Here is a 20,402-nt window from a genome sequence, read left to right on the forward strand (position 1 = left end):
CAATGCAGCAGCTATCAGAAGATTTTGGAGCACTTCATGCTTCCATCTGCTGAAAAGTTTTATGGAGATGAAAATTTAATTTGGTCTGGAATCGGCCCTTCTCCACAATCTTCCTCAGGGTCCGGTCACCTCTTCTCGTTGTGCAGCATTTTCTGCCACACTTTTTCCTTCCTACTGACTTCCCACTGAGGTGCCTTGATATAACACTCTGCAAACAGCCGATTCGTTCAGAAATTTCTTTCTGTTTCTCACCCTCTTGCTTGAGGATGTCAGTGATGGCCTTCTGGACAGCAGTCAGGTCAGAGGTCTGACCCATGATTGCGGTTTTGAGTAATGAACCACGCTGGGAGTTTTTAAAGGCCTCAGGAATCTTTTTCAGGTGTTTAGAGTTACTTTGTTGATTCAGATGATTATTTTTATTGCTCGTTCAGAGAACCTTTTCATAATATTCTAATTTTTTGAGACAGGGATTTTGGGTTTTCATGAGCTGTTTGCCAAAATCATCAAAATTAAAACAATAAAAGACCTGAAATATTTCAGTTGGTGTGCAATGAATCTAAAATATATGACAATTTAATTTTTATCATGACATTATGGAAAATAATGAACTTTATCACAATATTCTAATTTTATGACCAGCACCTGTAAACAGGCTATGATAAACCTCAGCTGATCCATCATGATATCAGTAGATCGATCATGTAGGACTGCATAGAGACTGTTCTTTGATATATCTCAAAAATAAAGAACCTCTAAGCAACGCTTAGGTATTATGATGGATCTGATGATACACATCAACGTGATTATGAGAGACATAAAAAGAAATTCATGTTTTGTGCATCCAAAACTCCCAAACATATTCATACCCCATAACATTGTCCATCTTAATGAAGAAAATGATACACTGGACTGCCAGATTTTGTGGGGGTTAAAGTTCTATGCTGTGCCTGAATACCTAATATCTGCAAATACCTGAAACTCTCTCTAAAAAGTATTAGAACTGCCTATTGTAATCATTCAAACACCAACTGCGCTAATATGCACAGTGGAACCCGTGTTAGAACTATGAAGAAGCTAACATTTACAGACAAACTTATCTTTGTTCTTGGGGCACAACCAATAGGAGCTAAGGAAAATGTATGGTGCTCATGGATTGGCTGCTTCGCAAATGCCAGCATGTCAAGTACAGTTGCACATATTAAAAGTATTTCAGCTTCCCAAGCCACATCTTCTTCCAATATTTCTAATATGTTCCACAAAAAAATATCCATGAATAGGTAATTCGTCCTCAAATAGTTTGGGTGACTCAGTTGTGTACTGTGTGCGCTTCTGCGCACACAGTACAGAATTTTAGTAAAATTAGGTAATTTTACTAAAATAATAAAGATCGCGGACTGAAAAGCTGCAATTGGTGCACCCCTCAAATCAACAACTGAACCATGAGAAGAATTGGCTTTATATTGACCCTTAAGATGAACATTATGTAAATTAACAAGATTTAACAAGGATAGTGTTAATTAAGGACAAAAAATACAGAATAAAGGCAAACAAAGGCAATAGAAGAAGTCAAATAGGACTCACCTATAGTAGAGAGGCAGCCAGATCAAGAGTTGTGACATGGGGGAAAAAAACACAAACAAAAAAAAGGCAATTAGAATTCTTAATTGTATTTTCTAACAAAACAACATTTTTTTCCCAAGTTCGGTTCAGGTAAAGATGGAAAGAAAAAGATGGGTATAGCAGGCAGGAATACCAGAATTAACTGAACAGAGAAGACAGACAACATTAAACTCCTGGATGGAAAGTAAGGGGGAACATAATTATTGTGTTAGCACACACTTCGACTGGAGAAGAAAAATAATGAACAGATTCAGAGTTGGTGCCGATATCTACCGATGTGTCTAAAGAGAGAGATTCTGTGATTGGTTAGAGGCTGCAGACCCATCAACAGGAAAATAGTTAATTATGGGAGAATCCTGACAGTGCATCTTTGGAAACAAAGGTTAGCATCAAGGCAACTCAGAGTCTCAATTGGTCAACAGTTGAGTTAGTCACCCCAAAAACAGTCCAAACCAGACATGCTAGTGAAGGTTTTTAGAGGTGATCATACAAGGAACGGCACAAGCGGCTGCAATTCCTACGATAATCCCCTGATTAGTAAAAGACACACAAGCAATCAATACAGCCCAATACCGGAACTATTCAAGCTGGTTGGAAGCGCCATGCATAGCAACCATTCGCTTCTATCTTTAAGTTGCTTTGGTACCTCTACTAGGGCTGACTACAACCAACCTTCCACGATGGGGACAACTGGAGGGACCACAGTTGTATCTTCCACTGGATCAGCAAAGCTGGGAAAGAAAGGCTTTGCAGCAGGATTGAGGCCGGATCCTGGAACTCCAGTGGGACCCACTGAAGGAGGAGATGAGGGTGAAGTGACAGGGGATGCCTGTGGGGAGAGCTTTGCCTCTGGGGAGGTGGGACTCCTGACAGATGAGGTCGAAGAGGAAGGAGGTGATTTTCTGGATTGCTTCTGGCCAGATTTCCCGTCTTTGTGCTTAGACTGGAATTCTTGGGCAGTGGTTTTGGGTGAGCGGAGAGGTGCTGGACTTGGTGTGTTGAATGACAGGCCCAGGGGTAAAGGATGGCCTGCGGCGCTCGTGTCGCTGAAGTCAAATAAATCGCTGTTGCTGCTCAGTTGGGAGTTGTTTAGCATCCATGAACCATCAGAGGGTGATAGAGGTGGGGCTGAAGCCATCACGTCACCTTTAGGTGAAACAGCCTGGCTTGTCTGTGAAGCAGAGCTGAAAGCTGAGGTGTCTCCATCTGAAACAGCTTGCATGGAAGACTCTTGAAAGGAACTTGAGATGTCAAACATCCCGCTGTCTAAGTCAGCTACAGCTCCTGTGTTCTCTGAAGAGAAAGGAGGATAAATGTTTTGATTGCTTTGACCCAAACCGGCATTTTCAGTGTCCATCAGGACATCCACCGCCTCAGGGAAGGAGCCGGGGATTGTTTTGTTGGTGGAAGACGGCATGGTGAATGGAGTTGCTGTAGCATTCAGCTCACTGTTGAGGGCTAGAGGACTGATGGCTGCAGCCGTTGGAGAGAACAAATCCGGAGGCACAGTCGAAGGGTCTTCCTCTGGGTAAAACTCTTTCTTCCAGGTGTGTTGGCTAGTGTCCATGTCTGCAAAAGAGCTCTCCATTGTTTCATTCACTGAACTCCCAAGATCCACCAATGCTTCCACTTTTATTTCTGAGGCAGTCACTGAAGAGGGAACGAATGACTCTGCTGTCACTGCCCATTCCTCTGGAAGCTTCTTCCTGTTTTTACTCTTCTTGCCACGGCCTCCGCTCTTCCCAAGTTGCTCTTCCCAGCCGCATTCTCCTTTGTCCCTTCTTGGGCCAATCCTGTGATAAAACTCCTCAGTTGGAGGAGTGTTTTCTCCCGCTTCCTGCGTCTCCAGCTGACCCCTGCTCTCGACGTGTTCGTAGGATCCCTCATCTTTCTGTCGCCTTTTCTTCTTCTTCTTCTGTTTTCTGTCAGATCCGTCCGTGTCCCTTTCATCGCCCCCAGCATAGGCGGTGCTCTCACGGCTGGGCCAGCTTTCGGGCGTATCTTCTGGACTGGCTGCAAGCTGATCAACTTGGTCGGAAAACTTCACAGAAACGCTGGGAGCAAAAGGTGGATCTGTTGATGGGGAGCCAATCTGGTCTTGCCAAGAGACGTCTAAGGAACCTTGTTGTGGGTGAAGAGGGGAAAGTTTAAGGTTGGGAATATGGTTATGGATATTGACAACAGCACTGGTTCCCTAGGTATAACTCGAAAAACATAAGCAGACAATTCAGAACATATCAGAGCAAGACAGAAAAGGACAATGGTAAGCAATGTCAGCAATGAATATTTAAAGAAGCAAACTTTCTAAGAATAAATATAATAGCCATTTCTATTGAAAAAAGATGTTTAGGGAGATGAAACATGGAACTAAGCAGAAAAAAAATCCTCAGATTGGGTTTCTTTGGATTGTCGTGTACTGATGATAGAGAATCTACACCAGTGTGTAACAGATTGGTGCAATCTAGGGCATCAAAGAAAGAAAGATTCATTATTATTACCACAGCTCATAGGACTGTACATGCTTTTGTTTAAAATGGAAACACTTAATTTTGTTAATGTTCAAATAGACCAATTCAATTATTACTCTTAGTTGCGAGGGTTGAATTTCTCTATTTGAGGTTGAATGCAAACGTGAACGATGCAAAATTAGTGAGGATTGTCAAAAGTCTGTGAAAAGTATTTTCCCAAATTACAAATAATAATTAGCTGTAAGTCCAGTTTAAAGATTGTCTTTCTGGATATTTCCCTCATTTGGATCCTGATATTTCAATTTATATCAACAAATCAACAGAAAGTCTCACTAATGTCTTACTTGGAAAACACATTTTCAGCTTTATTTTATTACATCAATTACACAAATACTTACATCCTTATCAGTTCATATGTACTTTTAGGACTAGTCTGAAAATGTTCCTTTTTGTTTAACCTCATAGCTAAAGTGGCTATGGTCAGAGGCCTCACTGTGCTACTTTCTCCTACTACTCTCCAGTATTGCATTATATCTTATATTGCTAAGCATTGGCTGAAATACTGCTGCCAGCAACTTAATGTCTTCCTACTACAGTTAATACTCTTGACCGTTTCTCAGAATTTAACTTCTCTCTTCTAGAGATACTCATTGGCCGAGCATTTACCACTGCTAATTGTGATTTCTTCCTGTTAAAGGGGAGTTTTTTCTCCCCACTGTCAATATGTCATTCTGGGTGAAGGAGTGCTGGAAGTCAGTGACTTGATACTATCTACTAGGAAAATCTTTCTGACCAATTTGAAAAACGAACTGAACTGGATGCATTGTTCTATCTGTTTGGAATGTATGCATTTGACTTGAAATGTGTCTGCATTACTGGAATAAACAGACCATGTTCCTGTGAAGTGCCTCGGTATGATGATGTAAATGACGTTGCAAATAGGTGATATATAAATAAACTGAATTGGAATGCTCCAACCGTCCCACAGAAAGAAGGTCATTCCAGGCAACTCTACTTAAACTACATAGCTTTTTTAAGGTAATGGCATAATTATGATGGATGACAGTAAAAAATATCTCCTTAAAAGTTACAAGGTAAAGAAGGCAGCGAGACGAAATGGCAAATGAGCAGCAACACAACCAAAGAAGAAATTGCTCACTGAAGCGGGTTTGCTCTTCCTACTTTGGCCCAGTTTCTCTCGGATCTCTCTTTGTACCCACACACGGATGGGGAAGAAGAGTTAAAGTAGAGCAGATGTCAGGGTCCACACTGCACAGTGGCTCTCCAGAGGGCCATATTTCATGCTAACAAGGCAATGACAGAACTGTGCTCTCTATAGTGTGCTTGCTAAAGTTGGACCAGACTCGGGTTGGGATGTGTGGACTCCAGTCAGCATCTTATGAACACTAACTTACTGCATGTCCACCGCTAAACCCAACTGACTGACTGGGGTCAAAGGTAAAGACTAGGTTAGGTGAGTTAGGCCTCCTGATGTGTGTTCAGTGGAGTGTGAGCCATGCTAGTCAGAGAGCAGTCAGCAGCAGTCAAAGCAGGAAGTGTGTTTCACCTGATGTTACTCACATCTACAGCTGGGAGCCTTCCTGTTTGTGCCTTAGAGTATGAACTCCCCCTCCTCTACTCTTACCTCTGTTTAAACCAGCATTTGAAATATGAATAAGAACTTTCTGTTACCTTATAACCACAAACCTTTGTGTATTTTGATTGAGACTTTAATGTGATAACCAACAAAATTATAGTGACCAATTGTGAATTGTGAAACATATTCTGTCAATTGGTCAGAAACAGAGAAGATGATGGTGAGTTCTGGAAAACCCGGATGGACTTTGTCCTATAAAATTCCAGTGAAATACATTGAGGTTTGAGACTGCAAAATGTTTGAGGTGTGTGAATTAAACACCGACTCAGCACTTCAGTTTTCAACCCAAAGCTTCTGGATGATTGTACAACTACAATCACGCTATTGAAGGTTTTTGTGGTATTAAAAAGCCTCCCTTGGATTCAGTATGGTACCTCATTTCTAAAAGTGTTTTGGAAAGATTGATTTTTGTAAAAAAAAAAAAAAAAAAAAAGAAAAGAAACAGAACAGCAGATCCCCTGGTGTTGACGGAGTTAGAGGCCACAGCCACTCATCATTAACTAAAATCTTTGAAAACTTGAGATCCTTCTAAAAACGTTCATATCTACCTAATAGTTAATACACCAAATATACCTCAATATACTTTAGTGGAAACCGTCTTAGCACTACTCCAGAAGCCAACATCTCCAGTCTTCCTTAATCAAACTCTTGAGGTAGAGCCAATCAGCTCTGAGGAAAATGAACGATGCGCCTGGATTTTGTTGCTTTACAGAAGCCACCAAATAGCGTGACAAGTAGCATTGTGCTAAGATATTTTAGCTTCTCAAGCTGCATTTTCTGTCAAATATTTTAGATATCCTTTACCAGCAAAGCCGTGAATGGTTGGGTTTTTCTGTGGATAGTTTGGAATTCCATGTGAAAACTGTGGATAAGTTCTTATACTCTTTCTTGAGCATCAGGAGTTTTAGCATCAACTCATTCCACTGGGTTTTTTATGGAGAAGTGATGTTCCTTTCTCAGTGAAGTTTGGACAAAAAGTTTTCATCCAAACAATTTCAGGCCGGAGTTGGACGTGTGAGTGAGTGGATGTAGAGAGGACAGTGAAGCGTGATCTGCGGACACTCACAGCTCAGTGACAGGAAGTCAGCACATGCAGACAGTATGTGACTGGAAGCCAGCGCATGACAGCACTCACATTACATGTCAGCATCAGATGAGCATTGACCTTCATCCCATCAGAGTGGGAGGATGTGAGACAGGAAGTAGAGGACGGACAGACAGCTGACTGTTACGGCTGTGAGGAGGGGCGACCGTGTACAGTCTGAGCTGATTTCACGATCCTAATTTCTGCAGTTTCTGCAGACTCAGCACATAAAAAAACATGGTCCTAAACATTAAAAGCCGTACCATGTTTATGTAATTAGAATTTAGCTGCTCATTTATGATCTTTGCTTTATTAAAACACCTCAACAGTAGTGAGAATTGCTCACTTGAAGCATTCGTCTTTCAGTAAAACCAAAGTGTTGTGACTAATCCAGCCGGTTTGAGCTCAGTATTGTTACTCCATCATTTGAAAAAAATAAAAAATAGTTTTTTGAGATTTTGACAGACGGGTAACACACGCCAATAAAGCTGAGAATTAAATGAACCCAGTATCCAAGTATATGGTAAGTATTATTACCATATATTTACTATCTAGCTGAAAAAAGGCTTAAATACATAAATAATCCACTACAGAAGCAATTGAATGCCAGACTTAGGAAATACATTTAGTAAAAGTATCTTATGTCGTTCTGACGAAATGAAAATATGTTACTCTGTCCTCTGTCACTTAAATAAGATCATATTTTAGTTTTAATGAGATATTCACTAAACCTTTCTTGTTTTCTTTAGTGCTCCTGTAGTTTCTCCTGCTTCCTGACAGGTAAACATTTCCACAGAATACAAAAACCTAAATAGCTCCTTGATTCCACTGCTTGCAGAATCATCTTAATGATCTAAATTACTTTATCGGTCTCTAAACCTGTTGTGAGGAAATTATTTAATACATTCAGTGAATATGAAACTCAGCGAAACAGAATTAATAATTAAACCTTCAACAAAGATGTTGAGTATTATTCACCTAAAAGTTTACAAAACAGTCAAGTACATTAGTGCTTTAGTATTTATCAGAAAAAAAATTAATTTAGAGGAAGCTCGGTGCGCTAAACATTTTCAAAGTTAGCAAAAATGCTACATGAAAAATTAGCTCTGCTAATAGCACATTAGTGGATTAACAGAAGTGTGCCCGTCACTGCATCTACTGTTATTAGATAAAAAAGCCTCAACTAGAACTAGAAATGCTAAATACGTCAAACTCAGATTGGATGGTGAGTGTCTATAAACATCAGTTTTCAAGCACAAACACTTTAAATTTGATTTAGGTCTTGACGCTTTCATCTAAACGTCTCCATTGCAGCTGGTTTCATGTGAAGACTCTCAGTGCTCAGAGTGTGAATGACATCTTTAAGTTTTACCTGCTGAAACATCCAGGGGGCTTCCAGGGGCCTGGGGTTCTGGCAGCATGGCGCTGTGATCTTTTGGGACTTCTGACCCAGTTTGGGGAGTAGGATACTGCGACTCTGATATACTCGGGGGCTTCTGTGGTTGCAGAGGTGCGGCTCCCACCTCCACATTCATTCCGATCCCTCCTGGCTGAGAGAAGCCTAAAACAACATTAAAACAGAGTGATGGTGTTAATGTTAAGACTTTTTGTCTTATCCCTGTGCATGGAGATAGATAAGTATTAACAGTGAATCACTCTGTCGTTCCTAATGTGTGATCAGAATTGATGCTCATCTCATTTATTGAAATACATCTGTTACTTTTTAAGAGCATAGTGGGTGGCAGTATTTCCTGCCTTTAAAGATTCATTTCTGATTTTGCTTTTATTTCACACTTAAATGTTTTAGATAAGGGCAGAGCAAAACGAACACTGGATGATTTTCAGATGTTTGCGGAAGTAGACGAGATCGGTTCATCATGCAATTATCAGCTGATCGCCCAAAATTAAGGAAATCGGGGCCGATCTACCGAGGCAGGCACCGCCAGTTTAGATGATTAAATATAATTAAATTGGAACAAAAGAACCTGAGATATGAGGAAAATAACTCAGTCTGTCAACATGAAAAACACTAAAAGATGTCCAAAAAGATTTTTTTTTTTTTTAGCTTGTCACAGGCTAAAAAAATTCAGGAGCAGACGAGAAGTCAAGAACTCTAAAACCCATCTCACTTTTGCCAAAAAGTGATCATGAATACTCCAAGACATTCTTGAACAGATGAGATGACAGTGGAACTTTGTGGAAGGGGTCCATCCTGTCATAGCTGACCAACCAATACCAGCAACAAAGGATTTCATGGTACTGACAGCCAGACATGGTGGTGGTAGTATAGTGGTAATGATCTTAAAAGTGCTTTGCATCTTCTGGATGAAAAAAAAAACTAAATCTGGAAAAATCTTTAAAGGAGCAAACACTTTTCACAACTGTGTGTGTGTCTTTCTATAGACCTGCAGAACATATTGAATTGTGATCATCAAAATATTTATGTGTGCAAACCTGCATCTACCCTCATATGGTTTGGCAACAGAAATGAGACGGTGGCAACAAAGAACATCGTTCAACTAACTGGTGGTAAGTCTGGTCCTAAAGGGCTCAACAAACGAGAGGCAACGTTGCTCCCTCTACATTTAAAGATTTCTGAACGCAAATCAAAATTTAGCCTGACAGAAAAGAGCCGCGTCATCATCCATGATGGGGTGAGACACAAAACAGCTTGTTAGCTAGCAAGGGTATAGTAGCAGCTAGTTAACAGTTTTCTGTTAACTAGCACTTGAGTCATAGAACGTAATTAAAATCTCTGAATGAGACTCAAATTTTTGCTTTACAGAAAAGTGCCACAAGAAAAAAAAACTATACGAGAATATACAAGATTAAATAATCCCTGCATGGTAAAATTTAAGACATGGCTTTAATTTGAGCAACATGGATTTAAGATATTTTTAAGCATGTGCAACCATCCTGATATCAATAATGTGGACTAAATGTTCTTAAGACACATAACTGAAGTATAAATTTAGTGACTTAATGACACAGAGAGCTGTGAAGCCAAAATGGTAAAGATGGCAAAGCTTTAGTAAAACGTGTGTTAATCACAGTCGATATCGTCATAGCGATGAACTCTTTCCTACTGTTGTGCAGGCCTAGCATGCTGTGTAAAAGTAATCCAAGTGCTGTAATCCAAGGCAGTGATTCCGACATGTCTCATTAAAGACGCCACTCAGTGTGTGTGTGTGTGTGTGGGTGTGTGTGTGCGTTTGTGTGAATGTGTCCATCTCTGTGCAGAACCACAGTCTGACAGTTTTGCTTCTGCATGCGTCTAACAAGCTAACTTTTCATCCAAGCGGCTTTACAGCCACAACACTGAACTCAAACACTGCCAAAGAGTAGAAAAGCCATTAGCAGAGAGATGTCGGTGTTGCATTTGGCATAATCTATGTGTTTGTTTATTTACTAACATGTGGCCTTCAGTTACATTCGTCTTAGTTTCTTCTGATTTTGATATGGTTTTTCTTTTCCAAAATGTGGAATGCTAAGAGAAACTGGAAAACACTAAAAACGGACTTGAAAGATAGTTTCCAATGCCTTCTGGAGAGATGCGGACAAAGTGGAGCTATTTGGATATAACCAAACAGAACAAGGACCTTAAAAGCAACAAAGTAAAATCATGATGCCCAATGTGTTGCAATATGTCAAAAAGCCAAATGTTTAACTCCAACACAGGTACAATATCAGACACGACTACAGCGAGTTCAGACTGAACTGAATTATAGCTAGTGTCATTAGTCTTCCAGAAGTGGCAGCTGTATAAATGAGAATGCAGAGAGTGTTGTGTGGCAGCTTGAAGAATGTTTGGGGGTATACCTGGGAAAGGACCCAGCATGCCAGAATCCATCATTTGGACAGAGCTGGAGTGAGAGGCCAGGGAATCAGAATGAGCTGCCATGGAGGCTGGCAAGACGGAGAGACGGAACAAGGAGGTGCTGTTAGACATGTGGATGTTAATAATTTAGTACACCAAAGGAATCGCAGACAACAAATCAAGCAGGAGACAAGTTGTTAAAGGCAAAGGTTATTTTCAGTTCTTTATTACGGAACATTCTTGAACATTTTTGTAGCAGACATCCTAACAATCCACATGTTGATTGATCTAAAATAAGAAGTTTTCAGCTTTGTGGTTCTGAAGTTTGAGTGATAGCAGCAGCATATGTTGACTGTAGAATTACTCATCAACAAAGACTCAAAATGATTCGGTTTTTAAATTTTAGTAGAATGGTTAAAAATGAACTCAGGAAATCATAAAAAAGTACAACAGGGAACTATATTTACTGTAGATTTACATCTGATGTTTTTGTAGGCAGCCACTTCAAAAAGTGGCAATAAAGAAAAATATGTGTTACGTTTGCAGACTGCAGGGTCCTTGATTGATCAGCTTTATATTTTTTGAATTTTCAATCACTATCCGTCATCGACACCGAAAGAGAAAAAGTTTCTAACTTATTGGAAAAGCTCAAATACACACTGTTTACAGACACCAAAGCTAACCGTGCTAACAGCGCTAATTGCTAAAACTAGAAGTTCAAGAAGTTTGCTTCCATTTACAGTAGTACTACCTTACAATGAATCTCTCCTCCCATATGATGTTAACGTTTAAATACAATCAAAAAAATTTTATTTTTAACAGAAATTAAGACAAAGTTTTGATTGCAGTCACTTGTACTTCTACAGAAATCATCTAATTGGTTGCTCAACTTCTTTCTGCCATTTGTTGGTATTAAATATTTTTCAAACTCATTTTGCCGTTTTATTTTATAAAATACAGTTTCACTTTAAAAAAAACAGTATTTCTAAATCCTGCAAGGAAAAAACATACTTTACAGCAGCATTAATGAACACTGACCGACAATCAAATTCAATTCAAACTCTAAAGTACTTTATTAATCCCAAAGGGAAATTAAATAAATTAAGTCAGCAGAGTGAGGAACATTGAAAAACACTAAACTAACCAAATGATATACACTAACAGCAGATTAAGATTTAAAATTATTTTTAATTAAACCCTTCTTTATAATTGCTGAGCAGCTTTCTGCAGGTGCCCAGTAGTTTTCTCACCATTTAACTTTGGTGAGCTCCAATAGGTCCTTTGGGGTTGGAAGGCCTCCTTGCCATCACCCTGATCTTTAGATCCCTCTATAGATTCTCTTCCAGATTCAAACTGGGCCACTCTAAAACATTAACTCACTACCTGGCCCAAACAAAAAGTTGCCACCTTGAATTAACAAAGCACACAGGCACAAGACTCACTGCATGGGAGATTGTCTTTCAGCTAGCAACAAGTTACTATACTCCAGCTGATGGAGTTAGTGGCTTCTTATTTATTGTATTTAAGTTCCAAAAGTATTCATATCCTTGGCAGGTCTAGATTTAAAGTCATTTTAATTACCAATGTGTTTCATGTAAGTGAAACTGGGAGTAGTACACTCCCTAGCCCAAAAACAAGCAGTCCACTGGACCGTCTCAGCATCCATGCTGAAAACCAAATCCTGTGATCATATGAAAGATGTTTGTAGCGAAAATATCAAAGAAGAAACTTAAACTAATTTAATGAGGTTGAGAACTAACCAACACATTATTAAAAACTGGAATGGGAAATGGGGAACCATCGTCTTTAAGGAAGAAATGTGGTCAGAAAAAACACTCTGAACGATCGTAATTGGCGGCCTCTGAAACGCTTGTTAAATCTCATCAAAGAAAAACATGAAGGAAACGCAATGTACATACTGGGCTCTGGAGGCAGAAGGTCATGTGATCAGATAATTTATTGGGCTCATGGTGACGCAGTAGATCACGGAGCATGAGACACGTGGATTGGCCTCCACAAAATTCAGACCTTTGAGAATCTTCAGGATTTGCTGGAGAAGGCATCAGCAGTGGTCACACTCTTCCATAATCAACATGTCAAGAAACATCAATGCAAAACTGGATGGAAATAAATCTTGTAACACTGTAGAAGCTCATCAAAAACAATATGAATGTGTGTCATCCTCAAAGCTAGAGACGACCCAATGGACCTCTTGTTTTTGGGCTAGGGAGAGCGCTACTCCCAGTTTCAATTAAAAGAAACATGTTGGTAATTAAAATTACTTTAAATCTAAACTTGCCAAGGAGCTTAAATATATCTACAGAAGTTATAGCAAAAGGTAGTTCCAGTTGTTTACAGGCTAGAAATAAATCTTGGGGTAGGGAGAGCGCTACTCCCAGTTTCAATTAAAAGAATAAAAGAATGGTACAAGGTCTGAACCAGAGGAACTCTTGTGTCTGGCAAAACAGGGGAAACTTTTTCAGAATCTCTGTTACTTCCATTGAAGCAACTAAGGAAATCAATCAACCACAGGTCACAGCATTCCAACACGAACCATGTTTTTATTGTTCTTTAGTTTCCGATTCTTATAACTGAGTATTCCTGACATTCTGACCTGGCAGGTCTGAACCTGAGGCCTCCAGGAGCCGAACTACCCGTCCCCCAGAGGTCGCCTCACAAGCTGAAGATTCCACAACATTTACCAAACAACCATGATCACTCTCCATCCCTGATCAGGTCCCGCCATACAACTCAGACTCAACGACACATTACTATGCACAAACACTCAGCCTCATTTTCTTCAAAAATAAAAAAAAAACAACAAAAAAACAATTCAAACATAGAAACTTGTCCAGGATCAATCGCTTCAACAGACGTGCACCTGTGCGCTCACCTGTCCGGTCTCCTCATGAAGCAGACATGTGAGTCCCAGACAAGCCACCATCCAGCTGCCGAGTGCTGCTCACAGCCTCAGTCTCTGACTGTCTGCACTGCAGCCTCAGCTGGCTTTGAGCTACTAACACTGTGAACCCTCACACACACACACACACACACGCAGACACACACATCGGCATGCCATCACAGTTGGGGAGTCTGGCTTTGGAATGGTGACGTTTCACTGTCTGGTTCAGGTCCCGGGCCCCCCGGCAGCCACCCAGCCCCTCCCCTTGCCCCCCGTCTGCTGCTGTCGCCACCCTTCAGTTCCTGTCTGAGAGGTCCGGCCTGAACCAATGGGGCCGCGGTCAAGATCAGGAGTAGGAGTGTGAGACAAAAGCACGGCTGGACGTGGGGAGGGAAAGACAGCAGGACATTACTTGTCTTTGATCAGGAGTGACAACCAGGAGAACCTGATGAAGGGAAAGGAGGACGGATAGAGAATAGGAGGGAGGTGAAGTCGAGGAGAGAAGACGCAGAGGGAGGCACCGATGGCAACCCCCACCACCCCCCACCTCCCCTGCCTCTAGCAGCGTACACACAGGGTGACAGTGAGGCGAACAGACAGGATGCTACCCACAGTCACAAACGCTTCCATGTATACAACACGCAGGGGCCTCGGTACGGTCCGCTGGCGGTCTCGATAGAACGCACAAACCCGTCTATCAGAAGAACCCCGGACCAATTCCAGAACAAATCCCACGGTCAGAGTTTCTGGGTCTCCAACGTCACAAAACCGGGATTCCGAAGGTCAAATGCGAAAGGACAGGCGACGCACGGCGGAGAGGTGGAACCCAAACAAACAAACTTGCTCTTTGTTGAAAATCGGTGAAGCTCAAAAGGTTACAGGAAAACAGGCGGAAGTATCTCCCCCTTCCTCCTCCTCTGGGCCCCTGCTGAGTGGAGGCGCTGTCCAAGGTGCTGAGATCAGGCTGAGCAGCTTCACTGAGGGCGTTCAGGGGCACTGGCACGAAAAACAGCTAACACGGCCTGGCTGTTTGCATGTTTACCCCAAACTGAACCCTGTGGGCTGTCTGAGATCGCGTCCCAAAGACAAATGTCTTTTTAGCAGCTGGGGAGGGAGAGAAAAACTCAATGACCTCTGAGCTAGTAACACGAAACATCAGTTTGGCGAAAGAATAAGTGAAAGGAGACGGGTCAGAACTGATGTCCTTTACCAGCCTTTCTAGTGCAGCCACAAAATCCAACACTGGAAAACCTTCCAAGTTTAGTTGTCAATAACTTCCTGTTTAGTCACCATAAAATCAGTTTGATGGCATCTAAGCTAGTCTTCATACAGATGTTCTGGATCCTCAGTTACAGAGAAACAATTTCTTGCTGGAGGTGTGGCTTTTGTTGAAGTTTGAAATGATTGGATCTGATTTTAACCAATCGCTCATATTTATTTAGCCATGAAGTATGTGATGAAACTTACTGGAAATTGCATGTGATGTAAACTACTATCCCCCACTGTGAAGAGAGAAGTGCCAAGCCGAACGGCATCTTTGCCAGCAATAAAATGTGTTAAAGATTCCCTTTGTTCAAACTTTACCTGCTGCCTGCACTGCCATTGCCAGACTATAGGTCTAAAGGCAGACTACAATTCTAAAATACTACTCCCAATTCTGTTTGCTGATTGACCTGGTTGAAATTCTACTGGAGAAATCAAACTCAATGGGAGAAAGCCAAAACGAAACACAGAAGGGAGATGAGAATTGAGCAAAACTACACAGTTTTAAATTTAGCATGGTCATTTAGCGCTAAATAAATAATGGGTACGTAATGTTGATCATTACGTACCCAACAGTTGGTTTTTTTTTAAGTACCACAGGATGTGTTGTACAGACCTTGTCAGTTCATGACCACCTGGGGATGTTTTGTGTACACTTTGAATAAGAGTGGATATTTATGATCTACTCATGGTGTACTGTAAAAGAAAATTATCAGATTATCTGGTTTATCTGGTTTATTAGAGGTCAAAATCTTGAACTTTTCAATGAGTCAAGCAGGTCAAATAAGGATCAAAACGAAGAAAATAAACTGAAACGTCATGGTGTAAGTACGCAGGCCTGTGTAAAGGCACAAAATGGAGGGGACGTATTGGCAATACACACACTTATCCTCCACTGAGCCAAAACATTCTAATGATGCTTCATGTCTGATGTGACAATTTGAGCTCAGTAAAAACCACAGAATGGAATTTCACCGGTGGTCTTCTTGAAGCCCTGGCAGATTTTCCGCCGTCCTGCCCCAGAGCGGAGATTTCCTGGCAGAGCTGCGCAGGGGTTAATGTACCAGCGGTGAACACATGGCTGTGTGTGTTTCCCTGGATAACGACGTATGAACTGATGTGAACAGGTGTGTCGGTGCACAACAGGAGACTCATTATGCCCCAGCTGTATGACCTTTCATAACGCGCTCACTTCCAGACCGTTACACCTGCAATGTGGATGAGCTGATAATTGTCTTTGGGTTAAATTTAGTTTGTCTCTCCCTATCAGTGTATGGGCTATGGAGCATAAACACTGAAGAAACTGACTAGTCACTTTCAGTTATGAACTCCACTAAACATCCTCCATGGTAGAGTGATGAGAAGAACGCTACAGGGCTGAACAGACCATAACAATGTTGTGTTCAGGAGAAAAACCAACACTGCACATCACCCTGACCACACCGTCACATGACTGAAGCTAAACATTGACAGCAAAGCAATCTGAAATTGGGTGAAGGTTTACCTTCTAGCTGGACAACAGCGCTAAACATAGCAAGGATGAATAAAACTGGCCTAGTTAAAGTCCAGGCCTGAATCAAACCTTATAGCTCTGTAAATACTCCAGAGGTGCTTTTCATAATCTCTTTATTTGGTATTTTTTATTCCCAAAGTGTGCCACACAACACTTCCTGTCACTGCAGTTAAAAGCAGTTCTAAAACTTAACAGGGGCTGAATCCAAAGGCACGTCACACTTATGATATTTATATCTGTAAAAACAAGGGAGGCACAGGTCAGTCGGTCCCAATTTCCTTCACTTTGGGACATTGCATGCATGTCACCCTACTCTTGCCAACTTAGGAGACTTTTTCAAACAAAACTAATGGTATTGGCCAAAATCATAATCGGCAGGTCAGGCTTTTTAAATATTGATGATCGGGCACAAAACTGCAATTATTGCACCGGTGGTAAAAACTATTGTTTTCATTCTGTTCTATTCATTATGCAGAGGTTGATGCTGGTCAATCACACTTAAATTACACTTTTCTTTTTTATTATTTTTTTGTTTGCAATGTGAAACCATGTTAAATTTAAGCGGGGTGAACAGTTTCTCAAAGCTCTGATGTTAGAAGTTACTGCAGTTCAGAAATCATGTTGTAAAAAGAAGAAAGACTCAAAACTAGATTTGTTAAAAGACAGGTGTGATGCATGGTGGTGGTCGCTGCTCCCTCACTATGAACGTAAACATTTGTCTTTATTATGAGTTTCTTTCACATTTCTGTTCTGAGGTAGAGCGTATTAAAGTGCCTCTTTGCCCCTTCGTTTCTCCTGGTTACATCAGAAGCTGTTGCTTAGCAATCGTACGCAAGTGATGAACGTAGGAACATGTTTGTGGGTCAAACACGCAGAGCTAATTGGGAACAACAGGCTGCCCTCACCAGCTAAGAGTGATGTCTGCCACAAGCAGAGAGATATATGCTGTCCTGTGATTATGGTGAACTACATTTCTAAATTATGTAAGATCTGACCTCAGAGGGCTGGAAACACATGGCAGGGAGATTTGGACAGCTACCAGTTTCACATATAAGCTTACTCATCCATGGGGGGACATGAGGACATGCACTAAGAAGCACTTCATCAGCGCTCCATTGACAAATAAGAACGCACAGTAACATGTGGGCTCACGTTTAAAGATGCAACCAAGGCAGAAATCAGGCTGAGAAATTAAAGTGAAGAACCCAAACAGGCTCCGTTAGCACAGCTTCTACACAGATATGTTTAAAAAATGGCTCCTCAAAGCCAGTGATGGCTGTTCTGAAGACAGCAAGCAGATTGATGAGGCCGGCTGCCAGTCGCACGTAGTTACAGTCAAACTCCTGCCACGCTAAATCTGACTCACATCATGATCACATCTGGTATTACAGCAAGCTGGAGTTACAGCTATTCTGAGAAAGTCAAACACTGCTAGCTACAAACGGCACCCAGGTTACCCAGAAGTATGTTTACAAGGGGTCTGGCATTTAAACTGGACGTATTTAAAGATTAAACCCTAAATCAACTTTTTTTGACAGATAAATTGTTTAAATTGTTCCTTAAGGGCAAACATTTTAAAATGCTTCTCTGACTATTTAAAATTTCTAATATTTGGCTGAAATCGGTCTCAGTGCTGCCCTCCTTGGGTTGAATGTGGCTAATGAAGTCAAATTCTCCTATTGGCTCCAGCAGTACAGCTCTGCTAATGACTATAGAAGCATTACAAATGTATGTTAAACTTTGTCAATATTCTGCTAGTGTCGAAAATACACAACGTTGCAGTTGCACTGTACTCATTAAATAAGAAACACAATTAAAGTAAGTGAATAAGTTTGTATGGACAATAGGTCACAAAAAACATGCCATGATCCATCAACTACTTCCTGTTGTCTCCTTTGTGGTTTGCACCAGCAGTAAAATCTGGTTGTTGATCATGTGACTCATGAAAAAATGATTCTACTGCAGTTGGTCAATGACCATTTTTTATTGAAAATACAGCTCATGTTATACAGCCCCATATCAAAAAAAGGTTGCTAAATTTATCACAAGTAATTTTTTTTTTAAATATTACAAAAGAAAATTAAAGATGTTGATTTCCCTTTGGGATTGATAGAGTAGAGTAATAATTTGTGAATGGAAATGAATGAATCCGCACCAAATCAACATGTTCTATATTGTGTAGCCCTATAGCTATTACATTAGTTAAATGGATATTGGACCCATAATCTAGACTGATAGTAAATTGAACGTTGATCAACATATTTGATGGTGACTTTTGGCAAAATCTAATGTTTATTACTCGTCTCACAACTAGTGATTGTGTGAAGTTTTTGTGACGTAAAACACTTTAAACATGACAAATTTTACTAGCAAGGAGACATTTTAAGGTGCTGATGAGGCTATTATTCTAACTGCTGAATGGCAGATAAACAAAACTGTAATTTCTATAAAAGATCCTCAATAAATCAGCAGGTTCCAATAGATAACGACAATTAGTTGAGTATTCCAGAAAGATATAGGACAGAATGAATAAGTTAGCACCATGCTGAACTAAGGGGCGATAGTGTGGTTGTTCTGCTTGCTCTAGTGTGGCTGCAGCCCATGGGTCAGTCTCCGTCCTCCAGCCGACCCGGCCTCAGCCTCAGCCTGCTCCTCTGCTCTACTCCCCTTGTTGCAAACCAAGAGAGCTGAACCGTGCCAGCTGGGTCAGGATACAACAGGGCCAGCGGCAAACAAAAGCAACGCACTGGTTGTTCGCTACAAAGCCACAGTAGCCAAGCAGCGGAACCCAAGCAGCTGTGTCAGCAATTCTGATTGGGTTGGATAGAGATGTGAGCACGAAATATGATGTGTTCCTTTCATTTGGCTCTAATTTATGCAGGAAATCTTCAACTTGGTAGCTTAGATCAACCGCTTAAATTCTGCAGTGTTTCTGGAAAACTATTAATGCAGATTTAAAGGAGCATGAAAGTATGGCTGGGCTGTAAATTAATTTTATCAATTAATCAATTAGTCTATGCTGAAGAAACAAACACAAACTGAGCTGGTTATTTCTCATTAAAACAAATCAGATTTGTTCCCTTAAATCCAAGACATTCTGGTAAAATTATGTCTTTATTCTGCCAATATTATGACTAAATTCTTGTAATTGAACAAAAGCATTCTCATGGTTTTGGCACCAATACTATGTTGTACTAGCAATGTTTGTAATTTCGTTTTTAGAAAAGAGTCAGAAAACAAAAAATCTATTAAAATCTGATCTGCTCCCAGATTTTATTTTTGAAGTCGTATCGCTCATGACAATCATTGAGCAGACATGTCCATTTAAAAGTCCAACTGGAGCCATCCCATCAGCTTCCAGTTCATGGAAACTTAATACCAACCCAACCCACCATGCCAGACTCAACATGGCAGCCATTTCTTTTTCTTTAGTTCCAGAACTGTGTAATCTGGGATTAGCTGGCAGGATGGGCAGAAGTCCTGCAGACTGTCGACTCTTATGTGTTCCTGTTGCTCTGCAGCAGCAGGAACACTGACTCTGTCTGGGTTTCAATGGCGCTGCTGCGGCGCTACGGTGACGGTTCACAGAGAGGACAGAGCGGCTTTTCCAAACGTCAACAGTCCCATGTTGATTCAGCACAGCATTAATCATGAAAACAGCTGAGTCATGTTTGCAGATCTGCTGAGATGAATCCTAAGTTTTGGAAGAGTCTGCTCTACATTTTTATAATCATTCAAATTGCATTTATATATAACAAAAAGGTATTATTCCAATATCTTTTGAGTAATATTTTTAGGAAGGCTCAAAACAAAACAAAAAAACATGTTAGGCTTAAACTTACAGTTATAACCAAATGTTTTTACAGTAACTAATGTGTTTTGTAAACTTTGTGGTACTTCACAGTCTTGTTCAAACTGAGTGTGGAATGATCAGATGCTTATTAATTTATTGGAAAAAGCTTTAATAGCTCTAAATGAGAGACAACAAAAGCCCATTTTCAAAGTTATCATTATTATTTATGTATTTTTTAACACAAAAGATATTTTAGCTTTGGACATTTATTTTTAATCATATAGT

The 20,402-nt window shown here is 40.6% G+C and overlaps 1 protein-coding gene across 6 annotated transcripts in view; it reads right to left on the reverse strand.

Moving 5' to 3' along the window:
* LOC106922104 (uncharacterized) overlaps positions 1–20,402 on the reverse strand; it is a 96,760-nt gene that overhangs the window by 40,335 nt on the left and 36,023 nt on the right. For 3 of the 6 annotated variants that reach the window (XM_088001181.1, XM_014994242.2, XM_014994239.2), the window contains exons 4-6: positions 10,649–10,735; positions 8,202–8,390; positions 2,293–3,741 (exon numbers count right to left, since the gene is read on the reverse strand). In XM_088001181.1, the coding sequence (XP_087857307.1) occupies positions 2,293–3,741; positions 8,202–8,390; positions 10,649–10,735 (1,725 nt within the window). The remainder of the gene's footprint in view (positions 1–2,292; positions 3,742–8,201; positions 8,391–10,648; positions 10,736–20,402) is intronic. The other 3 variants (XM_088001182.1, XM_014994243.2, XM_088001183.1) reach the window with 2 other exon arrangements.

Source organism: Poecilia mexicana, unplaced genomic scaffold (assembly GCF_051168715.1).
Source record: "Poecilia mexicana isolate PSO_F unplaced genomic scaffold, ASM5116871v1 scaffold_20, whole genome shotgun sequence".
In the NCBI taxonomy this organism is placed as follows: Eukaryota; Metazoa; Chordata; class Actinopteri; order Cyprinodontiformes; family Poeciliidae; genus Poecilia; species Poecilia mexicana.